A 26,423-nucleotide genomic window follows, 5' to 3' on the forward strand; every position below is an offset into this window, starting at 1 on the left:
ATTGTTTCTTATTAAATTGAAACAAGACTTAGAAGTATACCAGATATTTTAATTGTTGTTATAAAGCAGAAATAAATACGGTTTCGGAAGTCGAACAACAAAGTTCTACCACATTTAATTTAACTCTACAACGGATATAATTTCATTATTATATTGTTGTTCAAAGCAATACGATAAATGTTTCTTGTATACCATATTACGCCAATGTCATTGCGGGTACTGCGGTTGACAAACTAGTGTAGCACTGCTGTAATATTCGTGACATTTTGATGGACCTTCCGTTTGTAATGCCATTTAAATAGAACAGTTACTTGAAATTCAATATTATTGGACATACAAAGAGATGTGTGTGTTTGTATTAATGAAATATATATAACTACTACCGCCCCCATGAATACCGATGTACAACCAAACCCAGATAGGATTGATAACCGAAGTCAACCCCAGATGTGTTGCTACCTCGGATAAGCTAGAAATCTTACGCCAGATAATTCAATTGTTGTTATTTAATTGAAACAAAACTTAGAAGTATACCAGATATTTTAATTGTTGTTATAAAGCAGAAATAAATACGGTCTCGGAAGTCGAACAACAAAGTTCTATCACATTTAATTTAACTCTACAACGGATATAATTTCATTATTATATTGTTGTTCAAAGCAATGTGATAAATGTTTCTTGCATTCTATATTATGCCAAATGTCATTGCGGGTACTGCGGTTGACAAACTAGTGTAGCACTGCTGTAATATTCTTGACATTTTGATGGACCTTCCGGTTCTCATGACATTTGACTAGAACACTTATTTGAAATTAAATGTTATTGGTCATACAAAGATATGTATGTATTAATAGAATAAAACTATTTCTTAATCCGATTTACTTTTATTATTCCCGCGTAAAATACTACTCAAACGTCAAGAGCGTTCTTTTTATTTTTTATGCTAACTCATACAATCGTACCAGCCAGTGATTATATAAACGGGCAGTTATTATAAAAATAACACATGAAAATACAATATCATATTATATCTAACATGGTCTGAATAATTAAATACTTTAAGCTATAATATCCTCTTTCTCTCCTGGTAATAAAGAATTAAGTGTCTTTTAAATATAATATACTAACTGACCCGGCAAACGTTGTGTTGCCATATAAATAAAAAAAATGTACAACCCTTATCACTTACGGGTTTGAAAAATAGATAAAATATTTGAAACTGCGATGATAGCGAAGTCTGTCGAATCCAATGTGAAACATTCCAAAATCAACAACTACTTACGAATTAAAAATTAATTAAAAAAACCTTATCTCACGGACTAAATTGTGAATCTAAACCATTCTGAAGTCCCCTTGAACACACACAACAAATTTCATCAAAATCAGTCCAGTCGGTTAGGAGGAGTTCAGTGACATACACACGCACATAAGAAATATATATATAAAGATTACCGGCCAATAGGTATTTTTAAGCCGTCTGCGGATGGTAATGTAATTTTCCGAAAAACATTACCTAAACGCATTATTTTTCATTATATTGAATTGTATTAATTACGTACTTGGGCTCACTAATACATATTAAGAACTCTCAAGTAAATTGCACAACAATAATTACTTGTACAGTAGTGATGTACTGTAATAGAGTTGTCGGCCCTCAGCAAAAAGACGACACTAACGAGCTTACACTGACGAACTAAATCGCATTGCTCCTAATGATGTTCTCACTGTAAATGAAACAGCTAGTGTGTGAACCAGAGCTTATATGTCAGTCTTACTCTCGCAGGCTGATGTTGCTTGTAGCGGCGACTCATGTTTTGACGATTACATCAATCTGTATCACGTTTTAGCGATTGGCTGCGTTAGTCGCACTATCAAAAAGCGTTTAAGCGATTTAATTACCTTCTGTTGCATTAAGTTCGCATTCAATTGCAACGATAATACAAAAGTATAGAGCAATATAAGTAAATATTAATTGTAAAAGTTAAGAGTAATTTCTTTCTGTAATATACTTAAAATATTTCAATATAATATATTTTTTAATATGCTGAACTTATTTTTCTCGTGCTTGTCAGCTTCACATCAAGAAAATAGAATATCATTTTCTCCATAACTTCTCAGCATAAACTAAGGTCTTCAGATGAAAGTATGGTGTATTAATTGTTTTCTTCGTAAGTTTTATACCAAATTTGATATATATGAATGTAATAGATATACGCTATATACGGTAAGTTTGTGAATTCAAAAAGTTTATTCTAAATAGCCCTAGTAATTTAAACGTGTTGATGTGAAATGTAACCAAATAAATAATCAAACAAACAAACTGACTCTTTATTATAACTGTACATAGATACTCGCCTACTTTGTCATTAAAGACCAACTCATAATTTAGCCAATTTTATTTTACCCGTCAAGTACTAAATACTCCGCCTCTGTTTATATTTGTGAATAAGAATAACGTGAAAAAGCCGAGAAAGGCTTAAAAATACAAACTTCTAAGCGTTTCAAATTTATTATTCAGAATGAATCTCACCGAGTTATATTTTTACATTGAATTTGCTAGTTCAACTCAGTATTGAGTTAACCTCATAATTTCATTTATAAAACTGTGCCGAACATCCAAATTACAATTTGCATAAAATGGTCGCAATAGCGGCTTCACCCAGAATATTAAACTAATGAAATTATGTTATTACAATAACCCTAATTCAGATATAATAGTTTAATTTTAGTGGAGTTAAATTTAAGCCCCGTGGAAGTCGCCTAAAATTTATTACGCCCTCTTATGCTATGGACTTTGTAGGAGACAGTGTAGTATTAAAAAATAAATATAGTTCAAAAAACTAAAAAACACGCTTTTATGATAAAATCAACTAAAAAGTAGAAAATAATTTTCAATCTAGGAATCAATTAAGGAACAGTAAATTGTATAATTGTGGAAAAAGTGTGGGGTGCTTTTCGAACATTGATAAGTGGAGCACTCCACGCTTTTTTTTATTATAATATAATTTATTATAATAACTATATTTATTTTATTAATTTTTAGTATTTGTTGTTATAGCGACCATCATTATGCATCGTCTGTAAAAAATCAAGTGTCTATCTATTACAGTTTAAGAGATAAAGCCCTGTGACTCACGAACAGACAGCGGAGGGTGATAATTCTTCAAAATTTTGAATTAAACTGAACGTTCAAAGTGGATAGAAATCGGGCTCAAAGATTCCGTTACTGTTACGTACATACATACAAACGTACAACCCAAGCTAATAAAAGCGTGTTAAAAATAGGGGATAATATTTCTATGCATGTGCTGTTGTCATCAACACGCCAGCGAAGTAAAGTCAAGATTTAAGAGATCTAGCTAAAATTTTGCAGCGAATTTCTGACAAATACAGAGCTATAATTTCCCTACGTTTTGAGTATTCTTGGAACATACTACACCACGCTGTTCCAATACAGATTCGTAGTCTTAGAGAGAGGTACCAGTACAAATCCGACCAACTTAAAAAGAGGTATCAGTGTTTTCCACCTATATTATTCACGATTGGTCAATCAAAAGATACTGACAAACATACTAAGAAATTACTAATTATAGTAGTACTTAAGTAATAACTACATAAAAGTGACCTATATAGAAATCGTATGTTACGTATTATATTTAGGTACATATGTCCTAATAATCTTTAACGTTTAACATGAACATAAACGTAAGCCTGTAACCATCGTCCCAATATCAGAGTTACGTAAATGTCTAATATGAAATAGATATCGAATTACAACCTCGGCATTCCTAGGCCAGACGCTTACGTCACACACTATGACGTCAGAAGATTCTTTCTATTCTTAAAAACGGTTGCAGCGTTTGCAAGTTATTTTAAAGAATGGCAGTGAGGTTTCGAGGTGACCTCTTGTTTATTTAAGTGGAACCAGAATAGATCAATAGGGTTTGTTATTTACCCGCTAACAATGCTCTGCCATTGTTTAGTGGCTTTTGATACTATCTTAAGGGCCCGTATTCGATACAGCAAAGCACTTCAGATAACCTTTTTGACTTATATTTGACTAACCTTTACCTACATTGAACGGATGTATTTAAATCATGTAACTTATTCTTTGAATATCTAAATATATATAACTCAAAGGTGACTGACTGACATAGTGATCTATCAACGCTCAGCCCAAACTCCTGGACGGACGGGCTGAAATTTGGCAGGCAGGTAGATGTTATGACGTAGGCATCGACTAAGAAAGGATTTTGATCAATTCTACCCCCAAGGGGACAAAATAGGGGATGAAAATATTACTTCGTAACGCGAGGAAGCCGCGGGCAAAAGCTCGTTTCATATATAATAGTAATAGTCCGCGCCAAACTGCTAGTCCGCGCCGAACTGCTAGTCCGCTCTGAAGTTGTTGTAAGTAGGTGTAGTCATACAATTTGCTATGGCGACGCGATTCATTTCTATGCTCAGAGCGGACTAGCAGTCTTACGCGGACTAAATTAGTACGAGTATTTTATTTTAGACACGCACCAGAATAGCATTAATAATATTACTTTTAAATAGGTCACAATGAAATAATTATAGAGCATATCAAGTTTAAGTCTTAATGTTTTTATTTTCTATTTACAAACTATAAATCTATATACTAGTCTTAATTAATACCAGTCTGCACACCTTGCTATCAAATCTTGCTACATTCAAAGGTAGTACAACTTTGGAGGTACACCGCCATACCTACTGAAAAAATCTTATAACAGCAGTGTTAAGCTTCCCTACTTCCATATTACAAGTATTTCCGCATTTATTCCCTTGTAGTAAATGAAAGTGCCCGAAACAAAATGAACCCTTCATAATTCTTCATGTAATATTTCAGGCGTATTGTTTCAGTTCGACAGAACTTTCAGGTCGGGGTAGTTTCGCATTTTACTTTTCGCGTCACGTAACACGTTTCGAGTTCGGGAACTTCGTTTCATTTGAAGAAGTTATAATTTTGTATATACCTGTCGGTATATTGATTTGGTCCCTTTTTATCCTGCGGAGGGTAATGTATTTAAAGGGTTTGTAGGTCTCATTATTTAGCATGCAGACTAAACTACTTGACGTAATTTAACGTATGCGGTATCGTTGGAGTCGTCTAAATTGTGGGGGTGAGAAAAGCTATATTTTTAAGTAAGGTCTTTCTTGTTATGATAATTGTCTTTTGTTTCAATAATAATTGTCTAGTCGCAAATATGCAGAGTTTAAATTAAGTGTCAAACGAACACTTAGCTTATTCAAGGATCTTTCCAAAAACCTTTTTCGACTAGTGCAGAAAATCGTATGATAGATGTCAAATATATTACTGTATATTTTGAGCTTTGGTGGAGTACGCTAAATCTGTCCCTGAAAAATGAGAAGATGTAAACTTTTCATTTTTCTCTAAGCTAGAGCTACAGTTGCTGCGATGTTTGACAAATGATATTACGTGATACATCTGTATCACGATTTAAAAAGCTCAAATACTCTGAAACATCGTAATATTATAATCTGTTGTCTAAAAACAAAAGTGTCAGCCGTGACGTAGGGCGGCCCGTTGGCAGGACGCTAAACCTTTGTTGATAACGGCTAACTCGGGACCGATCTATCTACCCACGTCATACACTCGCCTCGAACGTATTTTTTAATTCATCCCAAGATAAGTTTAGATTCCTACCTGAGGTCGGCCACAGATGCGCTGCTACCCAGGAGGACTAAGCTGGAACGCCTCGGAAAAGTACGTCTCCCTTACCACACCCTTCAAACCAGAACACAGCAGCACAAGAGGAGTCAAGAATTGGTTGGCGGCCACAGTCTGCGCATAAGGTTAAGCATATAATGAAGTTACTATAACTGTAGAACATAATGTTGTGTTTCGGTCGAGTTCGTAAGTCTTTTTCTTTAAAATTTGGTCATATCAAAATTTGAAACAAACGTTACGTTCGTGGCAGAACATGATACATCTATATCACGATTTAAAAGCTCAAATACTCTGAAACATCGTAATATTATAATCTGTTGTCTTAAAACAAAAGTGTCAGCCGTGACGGAGGGCGGCCCGTTGGCAGGACGCTAAACCTTTGTTGATAACGGCTAACTCGGGACCGATCTATCTACCCACGTCATACACTCTCCTCGAACGAATATTTTAGATATATATAATTTACTTATATTAAAAAAATGGCACTAACGTCCCTTCAGGGTATTGGTCGATATGAAAGTAGGTTTGAAAAAATTTTTTTTTTTTTTTTTTTTTTTTTTTATAATTTAAGAGTAGCAGACGAGCATGCAGTCCACCTGATGGTAAGTGGCTACTGCCGCCCATGGACATCTGTAATCAACCCCAGATAGGATTAAATATTTTTTCCTGAGGTCGGCCACAGATGCGCCGCTACCCTTGAGGACTAAGCTGGAACGCCTCGGAAAAGTCTGTCTCCCTTACCACACCCTTCAAACCGGAACACAGCAGCGCTTAACACTGCTGTTATTAGGTAGAAATAGGTGTGGCGGTGGTGCCGCCGGAGTCGAACCACAAAGGGTTCTACCACCTTCAAATGTTTTAAAATAGTCTTTATGAAGGTGGTAGAACCCTTAGCTGGTTCGACTCCGGCGGCACCAACGCCACACCCATTTCTACCTAATAACAGCAGTGTTAGGCGCTGCTGTGTTACGGTTTGAAGGGTGTGGTAAGGGAGACATACTTTTCCGAGGCGGTCCAGCTTAGTCCTCAGGGGTAGCGGCGCATCTGTGGCCGACCTCAGGTAGGAATATCTAATCCTATCTGCGTTTGATTACAGACAGTCTATGGGCGCCAGTAGCCACTTATCATCAGGTGGACTACATGCTCGTCTGCTACTTCTATATTATAAAAAAAAGAAATAAAGAAAATTCTCAGTCATCAAAGTAGCAGCAACCTTTAGTTTAGTTTAGACCTATGTTTTTGAGCATATGTATGTAATTACATAACAACATACTCGTAGGTTGTATTGTATTGTACAATATGTTTGTAAGTCTCATTTTTTGGAACGCCCTACGGCCCAAATGGCTTGATGGATTTTAATATAATATTAGGTGTGGTTAGATTGTCCAAATTGCGGGAGTGACAGGCTACATTACTTCCTCTTTCAGTATTTTTTTAAGCTGTCGGGATTTTTTTGGTTTTGTAATAAATGTATATTTTACCTTTGTTTTATTAACGCTGTAGTTAAACTTTATAATATACACACAACAACTTGATACTGATATTTTTAGAAAATAACTTTCAATGTGTTAGTACAAACACAACAAAGAAAGCGCACAAAAACAGAATCTTCAGCAATATACTCGTACCTTGTCAATTTGCTTTTGCGTCAGCAGTAAATTTGGAGTAATGTCAAATATTTGGCCACAAAACTTTCAATCCTCTGACGCAATTTCTTCGCGATCGTTCGATTACCCGCGCTACAGCCGTTAAGATAAGATGGAACTCCCACTTATTTACCTTTTTGTGTACTCGATAAAGATATAAAGCATGTTCACAAAGAAAAACTACTAAGTCAGAATTTTTAGACAGAGTAAATGTTTAGAAATTGATACTTTTACCTTACGTGCACACATTTATGTGGATTTAAATGTGTTGGAAGTAAATCAAATCAAATCAAATCATTTATTTGCTAGAACATGGTATTAAAAGGATCTTAAATATATATATTTTTTTTGTGTGTATAAAGTACCAAATGAGTAATAAGGTACCTTTATATTAATTACAATCTAGCCTACTATAAGACTAATGAGTAATTTTACGCTAACTTAAACTGCTAAATAATCATATAATGAAGGCTGCGTCCTCTGACACTGCACTTCTTTGTCTTATCACATAAAGGAGTAGACACATTGTTCTTATGTTCTATAATGTTCACTTATCATATCTTAAATATATATTATTTCATTATGTTCATTATGTTTCATTATGTTCCACCACATTGGGCGTGCAAAATTTGTCTATCTTGTTCAATGATTTATTACATCGTTAATTAAGTTACATGTCAGTAAAATAAAGCAACTCCTAACTAAATCAGATAAGTAGTTTTTGAGAAAATCGCGGACATACATACACATACATACATAGCGGTCTATTTCGAACCCTTTTTACACGCTTTTTATTAGCTTCACCTGTATGTTTGTATGTTTGTTTGTATGTTTGTAACCGACTTCTTTGGGCGCGATTTTGACCCACTTTAAACGGCCAGATTTCGTTCAAACTTTGTAGATTTATTTCACAATTATACTATTTACTGTTCCTTAATTGATTCCTAGATTCATTTAGATTTTCTACTTTTTAGTTAATTTTATCATAAAAGCGTGTTTTTTAGTTTTTTGAACTATATTTATTATTTGTAGTCAGTTACCCTTTTAAGCTATTGCATAGCTTTTATCGCGGGCTTTGAGCGCGGCGACCGAATCGAGAAATTTCGTAACGAAAATAAGTAACACCTTTCAACAACTCGGTTGCCTGGAGACTTGATATCCAACTATCAAGTCTCCAGGCAACCGAGTTGTTGACTGTCAATAGAAAAATATGGATATAATTGAATAAAGTATTATTTTACATTCCTTATTATTTTATTTGATATTGGCGACGAGATGTCGAATGAACTAAAAAACAATAAGGAAATACGAGCCACATTACGTGGGTTAATGAAACGAACCGAAAATTACATTTCGGGAATAGAAAAAATTGACATTGAAGAAATAAATATACGACTGAATTCTTTACAAGAAAATTTGAACAAATTCTACGCGATCCAAGAAAAAATTGAATGGCTTACAGAAGAAGAAAATTTAGAAGAGGAAATAAAATACAGGTACGAATTTGAAGAAATATATACAAAGCTAAAATTTAAATTTTTGAATGTACAAAAAGAAAATAATCGGCTAATACCTGAATGTTCTTTTATATCAGCAAGAGCGGAAGTTTATTTGATAAACTGTTAACTGTCAAGGCACGCTTGAGACGTACACCTAATACAAAAGAGTTATCACCTTATCAGTTAATGTTCGGCAGAGAGGTAAGAACCTATATGCATGCCTTATTTAAGAAATCCGCCCCACTATCCAGATTACATTACAATGCACCGCCAACGTAGGAGTTCGGACAAGGTGATAAGGTACAAGTCCGCAGTTACACCAACCCAAGAGTTAAATGGGAGTTCGGAGTCGTCATCCGAAGATTATGTAGACTCCATTATGAAGTCAGAACTGAAAATGGCATACTGGTGCGCCGTCACCTTGACCAAATGCTGCCGGCGCCCCTGGTGGTGTAAGTGAAAATAGCGGTGGAGGACTGTTGGATATCAAGTCTCCAGGCAACCGAGTTGTTGACTGTCAATAGAAAAATATGGATATAATTGAATAAAGTATTATTTTACATTCCTTATTATTTTATTTGATAACCTTAATTCGTCAACTTGAACACAGATGGCAGTAATACACATTTTTTTATAATCCGTGCAGAAATCTTAAAATTGCGTGAAGTATATTTTATATTCCCATTATAAAATTCAAAATTATATTACCATATTATCCAAATAATATGTTTTATCAACATAAGCTATGTTGAATTCTGGATTGATAAAATAACGTAAAAGAGTGTTTGTTATTTTTAAACGTACAATTACAACTGACAGACTTGACAGCACAAAATCAAAACGCCATTATGATTTATGGTACAAATAATTTGTGTACAACGTGTTTTAAATATGAATAAACAAAGTGCATTTATTAATGAAAAATGCGATGTACCTGTAACATTCGGCCAAATGTCACAGGCACATCGCATTGATCCATTTATTTTGCTGGTTGTTAATACTTTATGTCACTTATTAAATACTTTTCTATTTTACATTTTAGAATGTTCAGTCTTGCTTGGAGTTATGAAATGTCAGCTGATATTTGCAATGTCTTATATAATGGAGATATGATAAAATAGTGGATAAAGATGTATTCATGTAAATGTTGATGATTATGGAAGAATATATTGTATTTCTGGAATTCCTTCTGAGCGTTTTCATAGCATAAAAAATGCTATGCAATAGCTTTACCGCCGCAGGCTCCGAGTGCCACACGTATTTATTTTTTGTAGTAGTAGCAATTTCATTCGCGTGGTCTATAGAAATAATAATTACCTATGTTCCCGCGGGATCCTTACACTTTTCGGAATGAAAAGTTTCCTGTGTCCTTTTCTAATCTATCTCTTCATTTAGTTGTTTAAACACTTTCAAAGTTTACATTGAATATAACTCAAACAGATATATCTATTTAATTCATATTTAATTTATAGGTTAAAAGTATAACTACCAGCAGTGCTAGGCGCTGCTGTGTTCCGGTTTGAAGAGTGTGGTAAGGGAGACAGACTTTTCCGAGGCGTTCCAGCTTAGTCCTCAGGGGTAGCGGCGCATCTGTGGCCGACCTCAGGTAGGAATATCTAATCCTATCTGGGGTTGATTACAGATGTCCATGGGCGGCAGTAGCCACTTACCATCAGATGGACTGCATGCTCGTCTGCTACTCTTATATTATAAAAAAAATAAAAAAAAAAATAACTCTACCAGAGTTAGTATGGCTCGACCGGAAAGCTACCCTTGCCGCACCCATTTCTAGCGTAAAGGAATTTTGTTTCGGTTGAAGTTTAGATGCCGCCTAATATACATTACATATAAGGCGATAGCGCTAGTGATAGCCTAGTGGTTAAGAAACTCGGCCTTCTTGATCGAGGGGTCCGAGGTTCAAATCCCAGGCACGCACCTCTGATTTTTAAAGTTATGTGCGTATTAGAAATTAATTATCACTTGCTAAACGGTGAAGGAAAACATCGTGAGGAAACCTGCATACCTGAGAGATTTATAAAAAAATCTCAAAGTTATGTGAAGTCTACCAATACGCACTTGGCCAGCACGGTGGACTATGGCCTAATCCTTCTCATTATGAGAGGAGACCCGTGCCCAGCAGTGGGGCTTTAATGGGTTGATGATGATGATGATGATGATAAGGCGATCTCTTAATTCTTAAGAGTTGCAACGCTTCTGTGATCAGCTTCAGGTAGAACCGGACTTGGTCAGCGGTCTACGGATGCTTACCAACAGTGACTACTTACCATCAGGTCAACTACAAGCTCGTTTGCTCCTCCAATCCCAAAAATTATAATATACTTTAGCAGTTACATTTTTGCTAAAACCATTAATTAACTTCACTGTACATAATGTAGCTAAAATTCTCACATAAGCAAAGACCCGGAACACATACAGCGTGGCTTTAAATCTACTTTGTGGCGTGACCCTTGCTTCCTGACTCCCAAACTTCCCGTTATCAGGCTAATTTGAACCCTTTTACATTAAAATAAACATGTTTTATCGTATCATTTTCACGCAATTCGTGGCCGTTGTCACATGTAATTGCAATGGAAGTTTCAAACTTTCTACATTCAAATTTATGTTTACTAACCGTTATTATAGCCTCATAGAGCTGGTTAATACGCGAAACACTAACTCTTCCCTAGAAATAAACGTTGTTTCGATAAATGTTTTCGAAAAGTACTCTGTAGTGGATTGTAGTTATCGAATTGATGCTAACTAGAGTTCGCCTACTAGTCGAAATTCGACCAATAAAATACAATATTTGAAGATTTCTTCATTCACGATAAGCTCGTAAACAAAAAAGAATTATTTTTCGATTTAATAAGCAAGCATAAACTTACTTGAATGGAAAAAAAGCAAAGCCGACAAATGCAATAAACAGACAAATGCAATAAAAATAAAAAATGCACTCTGCAGAATTTATCACGGATATCAGTTACTGCTAACATTTTGTCAGATATTTAAAGATTTAACATTTTGATAAACCACCACCTTTGTGAGACATCCGATACTCTCTGTTGAAAGTTATTCACACTCGTATACTGCCATAAAAAAATTTGCGGTTATGCATCTACAATTACAGTGATAAATGTAAGCAATACTCATGGAGGTTGACGACCCACGTGACAAAGCGGTAACCATACCGGTCTGACATGCAGACTGTTTTAGGTTCAATCCCTGACCAGACAGACTCCTTAATGATAAATTTAGATTTCTGCTCTTGTTTTAGGGGATTGGGGACTAAAAAATCACCAGAACTTTTTTAGTCTACATACTCAAAATATATTTTAATATACTTGATATAATAGTTTTCTTCTATTAAACAGATGGGTGAAGATCGTCCCTAATCTGGCGAATCTTAGACCATAAATAAAGCTTTAAAGTTTTAAACTAATCATTGTATTTTCTAGTTTTATCCAATCATTTTAAATAAACCAATGATATTAACCAATACCAATGCATAAAACTTGCCTACACTGTAAACTTTAACAAGATTTATATTCACTGAAATTCGGCAAGGATTTTCGCATTCTGAGAAAGGGTATACCTAGTACCTACCTATTTGTACATATACAGTAAGTAAATATCAAACGCGAGGAAACGTATATACTTCTTAGTAAAAACAAATAGAGTACAGGAAGACATCTACGGCTTTCTTCGAAGCTGAAAATCGGTGAAACAATTTCAACTTCCGGCTTTTATTTGCAATTTAAATACAATTTCGTAGTATTCTGTCTCAGCAAAGGAAATGCTAAGTCAGAAAAGCATATTATCAGTATATTTCCCTTACATTTCTTGAATTGGATTAATCTTTGATTCTCTTTATACAATACGGATTTAGGCTACTTAGGTACTTTAGGATTGTTGCTTTTGTTTCGGGACCAGAATTGGGCAACGATATATCGTGCCTGTTGTAAGAGGCTACAAGAAGGGAGGTTCCGGGGTAGTGGGTGACCAGAGTGGGAGCTCGAACCGCCCAACCTGTGACCCCGGGATGACAGATGTGTAGCTGCATAGCGTTTTAACACCCAAAAGGAGTGGAATGATCGTATAGCTCTCCCGGGCAGCGCCCAACAGTGACACCGCAAAAGTATCGTAAAACTCTACATTATCTGGTGTCACTCCCGCGGCAGCGGATACCTCTTGAAGGTTTACGCCTCGTCAAAAAAAGGTCAAATTAAGATATCCAGACGAGTGGTAAGAAATCCAAGAACTGAGCTATTAAACATAATCATAACCACAGAAATCACCTAAGCCTATATCACCAAGCCCATCAGAAGTCGCGGATGGTATAGAAAAGTAAAGTTCTTACCTACATTTGTAATAAAACAATTCATTTAAGGTATTTTGGGTTAGCAAGAAAGTTATCCTGGCAGCCTTCCAGGAATATATGAGGCGATATTATTAGTGCAAGTAATGTTTCCATGAATAATATGTAGAAATTGAACATACAGCACTATTCTAGCTCCAGTATTTCCAAGATTTCGCTTCTATAAGTCTTCATAATCAACATAATTATATGTACCGAACATAGCATCTTACTTGAATCTATGATTTCCTACTAATTTATCTTATTTAAATCACTGGCAAATTTTCTCTGTCTTATACATATCTTCATCATCAAGCCATGATTATAGCCACTGTTGGGAACAGGTCTCCTCTAAGAATGACAAAGCTTTAGGCCATAGTAGGGCAAAGTATTTTTTTAGAGAACTCTCATGTAATGTACTGTACTTCAAGACATTTTCCTTAACCCAAAAAGCAAATGATAATATATAATACGCATATAAATTCAAAAAATCAGAGATGCCGCAGATTTAAACCTCTGATTCCCAGCATGATAGAGTAAATTTCATATTTGCTTGCCCCGCTTATTTACGTTTCTACTTCAAATCAATAATATTTCTCTTTATATTATGACCTGGTAACATATTTCTAGGTATTTATGTATTGTATATGGCAAGGCGTTTGCGGTAAACTATTATGTCCCTTGTCAAGCTTTAGTTTAACCTAGGCTAAGATACTTTCCATTCATAAATACATTTCAATAATAGTGTAATAATAGCAATAGCAGTGTCTCGGTACTGAAAGCTTAGTCGTTTTCTGTTATCATAGAACTATTGTAATGAGGGAACAAGACGAACCAAACAAACCATACTATATCCACTACGCATTGTATTGCCTTGGTAGTTCATTCGTTAGTGTGCAGTGTGTCTTAGTGTGTATGTGTATGTGTTAGGTCAAATCTTGTAACCGAATTTAATTTAAACCAGTTAGTCCCAACCGCTTGAGCTAAAATTGTGTATACGTTTGATTAGGTTTATGCACGATTAGGTTAGTGACGTCATAAAATGACAATGTGCTTTGTATTAAATGAATTGGTATTTTGAGAAGAATAAGAAAAAGTATGTATTTTTAAACTTGTCTTTTATATTAATTTATTGTGCAACATTTTAGGCAACTTAGTTCTTTGTGAACACATACATAACACTACCTATTTAGATACTCTACACATACAGAAGTGTATTCGCCCGCAGTTTCTTTCCTTATCTTGTTATTGTTTTTGTAGAAGCTTGGCAACGCAAAGCCCAGAGATAACGGTTCAGCTGCAAATTAGAACGAACGTATGTTTTATACGGTGTAAAGTATTCATGTTTGATATCGGGATACTTCTTGTTTTCTAAGGTTTTTCAAGAAACTCCGTTAGATAAAGAAGGGTTATACAAAATCAAAAATATGAGCCATTTTATGCTCTCATTTTGATATTTACAAGTAATGACGGAATGATTTAATTTTAATACAAAATAACTCAGCTAAATAATAGATGAAGTCAGATTATAAATTATAAGCATTTTTTAAAGCTTTCAACTTATCCACATTATTTTAATAGAAGTAAAAGAAAATTTGAAATAATAAACATTATCATTATTATTTCAAATTTTCTTTAAACATAATTTAGGTTTCATTGAAAAAATAATAATTCAATAATCACGTTAGAATTTGATTAGTTTGATCATAGTAACAGTTGAAAATATACATAGGTATAGTCCGCGAGGCCTAAGCTGAGCTTTGCATTAGTGTGAGTGAATACAAAAAAGTAGTGTCAGATAAAAAACTTTAAAAAAAAAATTTTTTAGTTAGGTACATTCATTGAAGAGGTATTATTGGAAAATTTCTCGCGGACACACCTCCTCACAGACACCCCACACAGACCTCTACCTACACAGATATAGGATGTAGACAGAATCATAAAATTTCAGCCGCCATAAGAGAAATAAAAATGTATGTAGGATTTATTTTTGCTGTTCGCCTAACTCAGCTTAGTTCCTTAGACAATAACATGACAGAAATGAAAGCGTATAAATGATATCTTGACATAACATAATCTAGAAAGACAGGCAGCCCACCTCATTATTTCTTCAGAGAAAATTATTCTGCACGGATCTTACAACTATTTCAGTAAAAAGAAATGCTACGAAGAAGTAGTAGACTCATATCGTAAATAACGCCTTTTTTAAAGTGTTAATTGTTAAGCAATGAATTCATGTTATTTATTTTATATATATGCAAATGAAAATAATGTGAAATTAATATTGGAGATATTTTTGAACAGGTTTTTTTTTCATAACATTTATTTTACGATAATAAAATGTATCTCTACTATAACGATACTCATTTGAGTACTTACTCGGTTCACATTCAAAACCTTTTTCTTCAAGAAGTGATCCTAATTTTTATTTTATCTTTGTTTACTAAAATAATGTAGTAGGTATCTATCTAAACGCTTAGAATAGATTGTAATCAACTTTAAAAATAATGAAGTTCTTATTAAATAATATAATATTCTTATTAAATATTAAATAATAAGAATTTAAGAAGCAACATAAATGTGTTGCACCTCTGAAAATAATTATCATTTTATCTTTTTCCATGAGCGTAGTGTATGTTGAAACCTTATGCACAAATTTCTTTTACCCTTTTTTCAAAAAAACCTTACAACATCATTTTACAACTAAGCATCTAACCAAATAAATGTACGAGACTAAACAACAACGAACTACATATTCAAACACTACGTCATTGTCACACGTCCTCCACCTGTCACAAAGATTAAGCTAGGTTTGCAAAGCATTAGTTAATAACTTAACAAATGATTTACGGTGCTAGCAGACATGCTACTTTTAATATTGGCGATTTGCGTTTTTGGCGATTGCATAGATGATGCATCGTTATTGCGACATGTTGCGTTTGCCCGCCCAGGGCCGTATTTAGAGGTCTAGAGGCCTTCGGGCAAGAAAGGAGTGAAGGCCCCCTGGCCCCAAATTATTTTCCGAATAAAATGAACATTTTTTTCAGTCGAGTTTTTCAATAAATATTTTATTGTGAAACGCAGGTAGATTCTTCTAGTATTCATGTTTGTACAAAGTACTGTAGATAAAGGAAAAACAGCGAAAAAAAACATCAAAGGAAAAGATATTTTTTTTTCTAGTGTTTACTAGTCGGAAATAAAAAAAAATCTGACGTCTTTATTGTGGGGGTCATCCTTTGTGGAGGCTCCGGGGCTGCCGCCCCGGTGGCCCTCCCTTAAATCCGGCCCTGTAGCCGCCGTATCGGAAACGTACGTTTTAAAGACGCTTTATCGCGTTTTCCGTTGCTGCATAGTTGCATCGAGATTCTAATATAAGAGTCCCCGACGTCCATCGCCAACTATCGCCAACAGTCGTCAACGACTGCCGCCGAAAGTCGCCAACTGCGCTCAGCGATTACAAAACAGACTCGTAAAACGGAGTATATTTTGTTGTCGGTCTCTGACAACAGACGACAACCGCCACAGACTAGCGTCGTCAGTTGCCCTATCGTTAGCGACTACTAACAACAGCCGCCGATCGTCGACGACCTATAACTGTCGTTCGGCTTCCCAAAAAGACCACTACCCACTTAAACGTGTACAGTGTAAAGCACTTGATTACTAGATGTACTTCGGAAAACCAGTTAAATTGTCGATCGCCGACACTAAAAGTAGTTCGTCTGCTCGACCCCTAGTCGTTCGTGCGATGTTCATCTGCATGTCACATGTCGCGACGTCCCGCCATGTCAGTTGCGCTGCCCTTGTATCGCGCCACGATACAATCATTTATGTAAAACGGTATCTGTTACATTACATTTATACGATGAAATTATTCGTATTTGTTTCGTCGGGCATGACGTACAAGATTAACGACACTTAATATGATTAGATAATACATCTGATTTAAAGATTGTGTTCTTAATAATATGTAATTCTGAACGCTTACCCCTCAGGAATTCATTAGGTATTAATTATTGACCAAACTTAATAATAAGTTAGACACTTATTTAAAAAAATCACTGCAATAATTAACGTTTTTTAAATATTCGTAAAAAAAAAAAAAGGCAATAAATTCGTAACTTAAAAATCGCACGATCTTTATTCTATTCCACAATGAAAGCATACTACTATACCTACTGTTCTCAGTTTGCTTTTTGCTATTAATTATTTAAATACTTTCAGTCAGTTTTAATCATAAAATCGTAATATAGATCAAAACTAACAATTCATTAATGAAAGCACAACAAACAGTTTGAGGTCAATCGTCGTAAATCGAGTAAATTATTCGCTGCGGCTATCAATAATAGTTTCCTTAGTATTGAACCTTGCAAAGCATAATCCAATAACCTGCGGCGAACCAATTCCGATGAATAGGGCATTTCAAAGCCACGCGAAATGTTATTAGCTGGCAGGGCTGCTAAGCATCGAATAGCCACTGGCGAAATATCGACTGTGAGAGGGAATACCTGATACGTTATACGGATATATGGGTGTCTAAAAGACATTGTTTTGCTGTTCGTAAATATCAATTATCGATTATGGTCAGGTGTCTAAAAGACACATTGGTGTATTGTTCATAAATATAATTAACTAGCTGACCCGGAAAACTTTGTACCGCCTCAAAATCTATTTATCAAATATATTTCATATAAAATATAGCCTGTTACTCGTGGATGATGTAGCTTTCGAATGGTGAAAGATTTTTTAAAATCGTTCCAGTAGTTTTTGAGCCTATTCATTACAACCAAACAAACAAAGTTTTCCTCTTTATAATATTAGTATAGATAGACTACTGTCCCACTGTTGGATACGGATATCCACGGAAAGTAAGAGGGGTTTAAGCCGTATAGTCCATTGAAACATTGACCAGCGGGCAAAGTACGAATTGGTCGACGAAGGGAAACTGCGTGAAGACCTCCAATTCGTGAGAACTTTTCCTCGTGATGTTTTCTTTAAGCATCTAAGAAATAAAATTTTAATAATTTATAACACGCACATAAGTTTAAAAAAACAAAGGTGCGTATACATGCATGCCTGAGAATCAAACCTCGGAATAAATTAAGTTATTACGTCTGGGACGCATTAGTGCCACCTTTAGTGTAGCAATTGTCCATGTGAGAGTGGCTTTTTAAAAAAAATACATGACCCGCGTACCTAAGCAGTCACCGTACTTGTCTGATGCGCAGAGGTTCCAGGTTTAATCTCCGGTGAGACAGATATCAACATAAATTTAGATTTCTGTGCTGGGTCTGGGTATTTATGTATGTTTCTATAGACGTGTCCATGGCACCCACCCACCTTAGCATGAGGCTGCGAGCGTAGAAAGCGTATTAAAAAAATAAAAAACATTCTACAAGAGGGCGTAATGGATATGTTTCAGAACATTTGAGTTATAGGGAAATTACTTTTACAATTACATTCTTATTTTCTAAACTAAAAATCACGCTATAAGGGTACGGTTTTTGATAATTCTTCAAAATTTTGAATTAAACTGAACGTTCAAAGTGGATAGAAATCGGATTCAAAGATTCCGTTACTCTGTTACGTACATACATACAACCCAAGCTAATAAAAGCGTGTTAATAATTTCGTTAATTTATTCCATTTGACAAACTAATACCCGATAATTAGCAACAGCCAACCCTGCGTAGGTGTTACTCGGGTATCGCTATGTGACAGACGCTCGGGTTCCGCCAACAATCACAATTCATTCGTGACCTTGTCAACCGAGTCTTTGATGCATCAATCAAAATGATTTATATCTCCGGGGAAAATCCCACCGACTCACTGCTTACGTCACACATTAAGTCCTACGCTTCATGATATTGAAACGCCTTATGGCGTTTTCACAATAGCGTTTTTAGTGTAGGCGTTTTTAAACATACGCAAAGCTTCCCTTTGTCCTCTTATCAGTTTGGTATTATCATGAACTAAATGAATACTACTGATGAATTTAAAAATAATATTTTTACAGAAAAGAAAAGGATTTGAACATATTTGTGCATAACACTGCGTTATGTGGCGTATGTCGCGACGTTTACAAAAAAAAACAATGAAGAAAATTAAAAAATTAAAGGCTACGGGACCCATCGTGGAATTTTTAGTCAAATGACATTGATAACTTTATGTTGTAACAAAAACTTATAAAAATAACTCTAAACAATTCAGTTTTTATTTTTTAATGCCAAAACCTATAATGATAAATTGTAGTTAATAATAGTCCTATGGCACAATTGTACATAACGCTGCGCTAGCGTCGCGGCTACGCTGGAAAAACGCTAGTGTGAAAAAAACCTAAGCTGGAAAAACACTAGTGAAAAGAAGCCCTTAGAGTTCCTGAAAATTAAGTTTCACTGTTATTTATACGTCTCATAAATTATTCCCGTCGTTTTCATTCATTCTCCGTTTTCATATTTTCTAGTTTTTGTATTAAAAGCGTTGACAAAGCGTTAAATTTACTTACTTATTATAATATTTATTTGTAAGTATGTTGTTTAGTTTACAATATAACACTATATTATATTGTACTAGCTGACCCGGCAAACTTTTACCGCCTCAAAATTTATTTATCAAATATATTTCATATAAAATATAACCTATGTTACTCGTAGATAATGTGGCTTTCGAATGGTGAAAGAATTTTTAAAATCGGTCCAGTAGTTTTTGAGCCTATTCATTACAACCAAACAAAAAAAGTTTTCCTCTTTATAATATTAGTGTAGATATGTAAACTGTGTATTGTTAGTGTATTTATTCATTACTGTGAGTTGTAATTAGCTGGCTAATATATGTAGGTTCTACAATAATTAAAGTATTCCTTACTTTACTTTTCTTTTATATTATTTAAAAATATATAACTTTTGTATTAGTATCCACAGCTGTTTCACTTTTGAATTATAATTCAAAGTTTTCTCTTTTAAAGTATAATTAAAGTTCTAGATGTATAGCGAGAGAAATAAAACATTTGGTATAACAAAGTCATCAAATATAACCATGTATTCATGAACGTATGACCAAGTTTGATAACAGAATGTGAAGGTCATAAATTTATTTTTAAAGTACAATTAATAATCCAGAGGGGAGTAAAACATTTGGCATAGTAAACACATAAAACTACCATGCATCCGTTAACATCTGACCAAGTTTAATTTAAGAATATGCACTTTTCTTTTTTTTTAGCCTTTGCCTTTTTATGTTTTTTGAAGTACTAATATTCCATATATAAACAGAGAGAAGTAAACCATTTGGCATAGCGAATTCATCAAATATTACCATGTATTCATTAACATATGACCAAGTTTGCTCTTTTAATCGTAGCACTTGTAGCTCGTAGCGAAGCCAGCTAAGATTTGCATATGAAATTCAATTTGATGCTTTGACCCGAGCTACATAGTGAACTTGTACCAAAACTGATATTCTATCGTGTGCCGTTTTGTTTGGTTTATGCTTACTATTTTATCTTCGCAAAGAGGGTTTTAATATTAAATGGTTGAAGCCCTTAGAGCCCTTTGTAATACGAATTCGAAAGCTCAAGATAAACTCTGCTGCATTCCGGTTTAAAGCGTAGTAAGTAAATCGTATCTATCCGAGGCGTTACAATTTAGTCCTTAAAGGTAACAACGTATCAAGGAGCAACCTCAGATAGGACTCTTATCTTATCTGGGGTTGATCACAACTGTCCATTGACGGTAGTACCCATTTACATCCGTAAATCCGTTCATACACATACATTCTATACACAGCATATAATGATATTATTTTATCTGACACGGCCTGTGTCTGATTCGTTACATGTCTGTGGAATGGAATACCATATAGTTAGTAGTTCTATCGTAAATTTTAGATAATTACAGTCAATTATTACTACGATAATAAGATTTGCTTTAATGCTTATATGACCGATATTGTCCTGAGGTCCAAATGTCCATTATACATTTTATGACGTCAATTTACATAAATTAAATCTCGATTAACGGCATTCAACCTTGTTAAGTCGTTTCTCCCACTCAAAAACCAATCGTAAAGTGAGGGTAGAAAGTGCATTATCGTGAAGAAATTCAGCAGATTTTTGCGCCAGTCTGCCTCGGATTTAGAGGGCAATTGAATATTCACATCCCAATGCCCGTTCGTCGTTTTGATCACTTGTACGCAGGGTTACCAGGTTTTAACCGGGAAAATATTTTAAATGGTATTCGTATTGGTTTTAGATTAGTTAGATTGATATGATTTGCAGTGGTATAGTCCACGCCAAACTGCTAGTCCGCCCTGAAGTTGCTGCGCACAACTACGTGCATATATTCCGCAGGAACGTAAGAGCATACTAACGCAGCTATGTACAGGTACACATGGGCTAGAGCGGGCAAGACCAATTTGCTATTCGACGCGATTCGTTTCTATATTCGGAGCAGACTAGCAGTTTGGCGCGGACTATAACTCGCTCTGCAGAGATCGTAGTATGATCAATAGAGGTCTGGGTTCGTCGTTTTGATCACTTGCACGCAGGGTTACTAGGTTTTAACCGGAAAAATATTTTAAATGGGTTTCGTTTTGGTTTTAGATTAAGCAAATAGATTGATATGATTTTAGCAGCGGTAACTGGGGCTCTAATGATCGTGTTATGATCGCTAAATCGCCTCCAATGTTTTACTCATTTAGAATATTATTTTTTGAGAATACTCATATTAAAAACATGCGACAAATGGAGGAGCTACTCATTCTAAGAACTATATACAAGGTTATATATAGCGTAGACAAATTCTATTATGTGTTGATCTATTCACCGCGTCTTTTCCATTAAAACAATAATAAAAATAAAGAATACCACTACCTAAGTTAAAACTTATTTAAAAATTAAATGTAAGCAAATTATTTGAATTCAATTAAGCTAATAGATTAAAGTAAATAATTATTAATTTGATATTGAAAAGTTTCAAATTCAAATACGACAATTAAAAGTTGGTCTAATCGAGTCCTTAGACTTCTTGTTGTTAATTTAACACGTAAAGATAGGAAATAGTAAAGGTAGTACTCTTTTAGACAATCCTACATTCCATAAGTTTTAAATCAATATTAGTCCATTAAAAAGTTACACGTGGTTTGCAAAAATCTTAGGGCGCAAGTTTTTATTTTTGATGTTAAGGGGTTAGTTTTGAAGCTAAATCCAACTTTGTGGGGTCGCACATCTCTCGGCCGCCATGTTGAAATAGGGGTGCAAATCGTTTTCACGCACTATGCAAAATATCTATATATTTGTCGCACAGAAAATTTGTAAGATCAATTATCATCTATACTAATAGTATAAAGAGGAAAACGTTTGTTTGTTTGATTGTAATAAATAGGCTCAAAAACTACTGGACCGATTTTAAAAATTCTTTCACCATTCGAAAGCTACATTATCCACGAGTAACATAGGCTATATTTTATATGAAATATATTTGATAAATAGATTTTGAGGCGGTACAAAATTTGCCGGGTCAGCTAGTCTTAAATAGAAGCGCTTTTATGTGTAGCATGAGAAAATGTATATCTAAAAACGCGTTTTTCAAAATCGATATGTGAATTTAGTTCGAACGATCTTTGAAACGTAATTGAGTTTGACGAAATTCTTAAAGGAAAATAGATTGTTCTCTATCCATACATCACAGGGAAAGCTTACTTTTTACTCGTGAACCGTAAACAAATTTCGTAAATAACGCAGCCCTACTTTTCCACTTGTACGTACACTTCGGGTGGATTTGGTTCGTCTTTCGCGCTCTGAATAAATCTCCAAAGGTTGGCCCAATTTGCCTATGGAAATAACGATATTGCGTATTTTGGTGACCTCTGATTTGTCCACTTAATTGGTAAATCGTTGCTATGAACTGAGCATCAATGTATTAGCCCAACTTCAAGTAACAAAAAGTTAAGTATGAAAATCATTCCGACATAAGTGTAAGAAATTTTGAGTCGTTTAAATAATGCGCCTAATATTGGTTGTACAAACTAAATTTCCAAAATGACTTTAGAATGTAATAGAATAAAGTAGGTAATCATTCAAGTGTATGCACAACTAATTAAAACCGTTTCTAAATGACACGATAAAATACGAGTACATTCATAGGTCCGAGAGGAGTGTCCATATTGGATATCTACAGCAGGGACCCTACCTCTTAAGTAACTTAAATGTAAATTTAAAAATAAATATAAATATCGAAGCAAATTTTCCTTGTGTACAGCAGATTGCTAAAGTGACTAAAACACTAACAAAGATCACCGATCTATCAAACTATCGTTTTAATAAATAAAAGCCCGAGGTATTGTGAATGAAAACACAAATTAAAATGGACAACGAACACTCGACTCAACCGAAGCGAAATTCACAACATTTAAGCTTTTGCTAACCTTTAATTGCAATTCGTAACTGCAATTTCACTTTAATTTGAAACGCAGTTTCTACGAAACATGTTTCAATTCTCAGAATTATCTTCAAACAATTCAGCAGTGTATTTATCGGCCTATTATGCCTACGGCGTGAATTAAAGTAAGTAACGGCGTGAAAGTAAACAAGTCCAAAATGAACACTTTTCATTACAGCTATTTATATTCTTTGGTAAGAGAGTTAAAAAATTACAAGATGCGTGTGTGCATTAAAAACAGCACCGTTGACCTGTTATAGTCCACGCCAAACTGCTAGTCCGCTCTGAATATAAATATGAGTCGCGTCGCCACAGCAAATTGTATGACTACATCTGCTCGTAACGACTTTCGAGCGGACTAGCAGTTTGGCGCGGATTTTACCTATTTAATCGCTCTATAAAGTAAGTAATCCTAATGCTCATTATAATCAAACAGTCTAAATTGTCGGCCTATAATAACTGTATCAGGCGAGGATAAGTTAACAAGTCAAAAATGCACATTTTTCATTGCACCTATTTGTATTCTTTGATGAGAGACTTATTTAATTTACAAGATGTGTATGTGCTCTAAAAATACACGTTAACTTATCTATTTATTCACTCTACAAATTACTTAATCCCAATGCCTATTATATTTAAAAATATATATAAATGTATATATAGGTAGATATTTGTATAATAATATTTAGATATTTGTATAATGTAGGTCGACTTATCAATATGTTCACGCCTGGTTCATATATGGAATACATTAAGTTAGAAAAGCTTATAAAGAGTACTCACGTATGGTTGGCGGAGGAGAGCCTCCTGTGCAGGCTGCGCAGCGACATGGCGTACCCCTAGCAGGGCGGGCTGCCGCTGCCCTTGCCGCGCGGCCGGCGGAGCGCGCGCGCGCCGAAGAACGCGCCCTCCTCGTTGCAGGACTGCGAACGCTGCGACGCCAACATGCCGGCCGCGCGGCCCAGCGCGTGCAATGGTCGCACGCGCGCGCGCCTGCCCCACCCGCACCCGGCCACCACTTCAATCTTGCCCACGCGCAAGCTATCCAGCCCTATTGCTGTACTGACCTCGCGTTAGTCCCTCACACTGACATCTGTTCCCATAGGTCTCACTATCACAAATATGACCGATTTTAATGCTGTAATGCAGTCAATGTTTCGTTTCAGGCTTGGCACTTGTCTTCACTAATAATTTTAGTATAATAAATATTCTATCTACCGCGTAATTGAGTTGATTGAAGGCGCTTGGTTATTAATTAGTAGGTAAATATATTTTCTATAAATTTCTCTTCGAACCCCGGATCCCGGAATCTGTAAAAGAGAAAGAATGGTTAAATTCTCGAAGCTTTATCGTCATTCCGTGCATGTGGTTCATCTTAGTATCTAGAATGCTTTATGTAACAGCTTCGAAAACCTAGCGGAGCGCTATCCGATTTCAATATCCGAGTTTAAAGCCGTGCTTGCTACAAGCAAGATTTTAGGGATATGAGAAAAGCTAGGGGAATTAAGCTTTAGTAAGAGTTATTTATGGAATAATGAACTAGAGATAAAAAAATATAAAGTCGTTGAGTTTTCGTCGCTTTATAGTTATTTATATAACATTTTATAAGATTCCTTTCTTTTGTTTACTTTTTATTTTCGTATTTGTACATAAGTTTCTTTTTCCATTTAGGTACCTACTTATTATTAACATAAACTAATATTATACGGATTATTTCAGATCTATAAAGGTATCGCAGTTAAATGCACAAAATTGACTTTAATTTAAACTATTAAATACTTTACAGTTCAAAACCAAACACAATTATCAATTTCATTTTGTTTAAACAACCCTATTATACCCAACCGTTTAAAAAAACATATATGGAGTTTTTAATAAACTCTTCCCAAAAAGTCCTAAGTATCGTTTACTCGCGGCATGATTTTTGTTTGCTTGTAATTAGACCGGTGCTTGATTAAATGGTCAGGCGGACCCCAATTAATCCTTTAAGAGTTTCTAATCCACTTTCTGGTACAGTTGAGAGCTAAATGTCACGAAAAATGGGTCAAGTACTTAAAACAACAATTATATTGTGTATCTAGGATCAATAAATAAGTATTACAAAACATCCCATTTGTGCCTAGTAACTGCAGTGTAAAGTCGTAATGTGTTCTGGTTTGAAGGGTGTGGTAAGGGAGACATACTTTTCCGGGGCATTCCAGCTTAGTCTATAGGGGTAGCGGCTCATCTGTGGTCGACCTCAGGTAGGAATATCTAATCCTATCTGGTATTGATTACAGATGTCCATGGGTGGCAGTAACCACTTACCGTCAGGCTCGTCTGCTACACCTATATTATGAAAATATATAAAAATAAAAGTTAATTAAAACAGCTACGATAAATTGATTATTTAAAGTTCACAAACTTTATCGTATCTTCGAAAGTTTGTTAAGCAATGTTAAAATGAAGTCGGCGATTGTCTTTGCACTCGAGAGATTTTTTGTTTTATAAGTGTTCAAAACAGATCCTGGGATTAGCGATTATGCTAAATTTTTTCATTAAACTTCATCCTGTTAATTTAGAGAACTTGTTTTACCGACGAAGATGATTTTATAGCGATGCAAGACACAATATTGATGAAAATGTGTGAATTTACATATTTGCCGCCAATAGGCTGTACAAATTTTGCCGCCTTTGTGATTTGATACCTTAATTGAGAGCTATCCAGAGTCCAGACCAAATAAGTTGAACCAAAACAAATCACTATTTGTTGCCGCCGAACAAAAAAGATAGTTAAAA

General features: G+C 35.0%; 1 protein-coding gene across 4 annotated transcripts in view; it reads right to left on the reverse strand.

Annotated features, from left to right (window-relative positions):
- Ih (hyperpolarization activated cyclic nucleotide gated potassium channel Ih) overlaps positions 1–26,423 on the reverse strand; it is a 383,966-nt gene that overhangs the window by 310,947 nt on the left and 46,596 nt on the right. For all 4 annotated transcript variants that reach the window (XM_073086748.1, XM_073086746.1, XM_073086747.1 and 1 more), the window contains exon 2: positions 24,429–24,955. In XM_073086748.1, coding sequence (XP_072942849.1) covers positions 24,429–24,475 — 47 coding nt within the window. In that variant the 5' untranslated portion in view covers positions 24,476–24,955. The remainder of the gene's footprint in view (positions 1–24,428; positions 24,956–26,423) is intronic.

This window comes from Epargyreus clarus, unplaced genomic scaffold, assembly GCF_041222505.1.
Source record: "Epargyreus clarus isolate Ecla_fem2 unplaced genomic scaffold, WU_Ecla_fem_2.2 ptg000024l, whole genome shotgun sequence".
Lineage (NCBI taxonomy): Eukaryota > Metazoa > Arthropoda > Insecta > Lepidoptera > Hesperiidae > Epargyreus > Epargyreus clarus.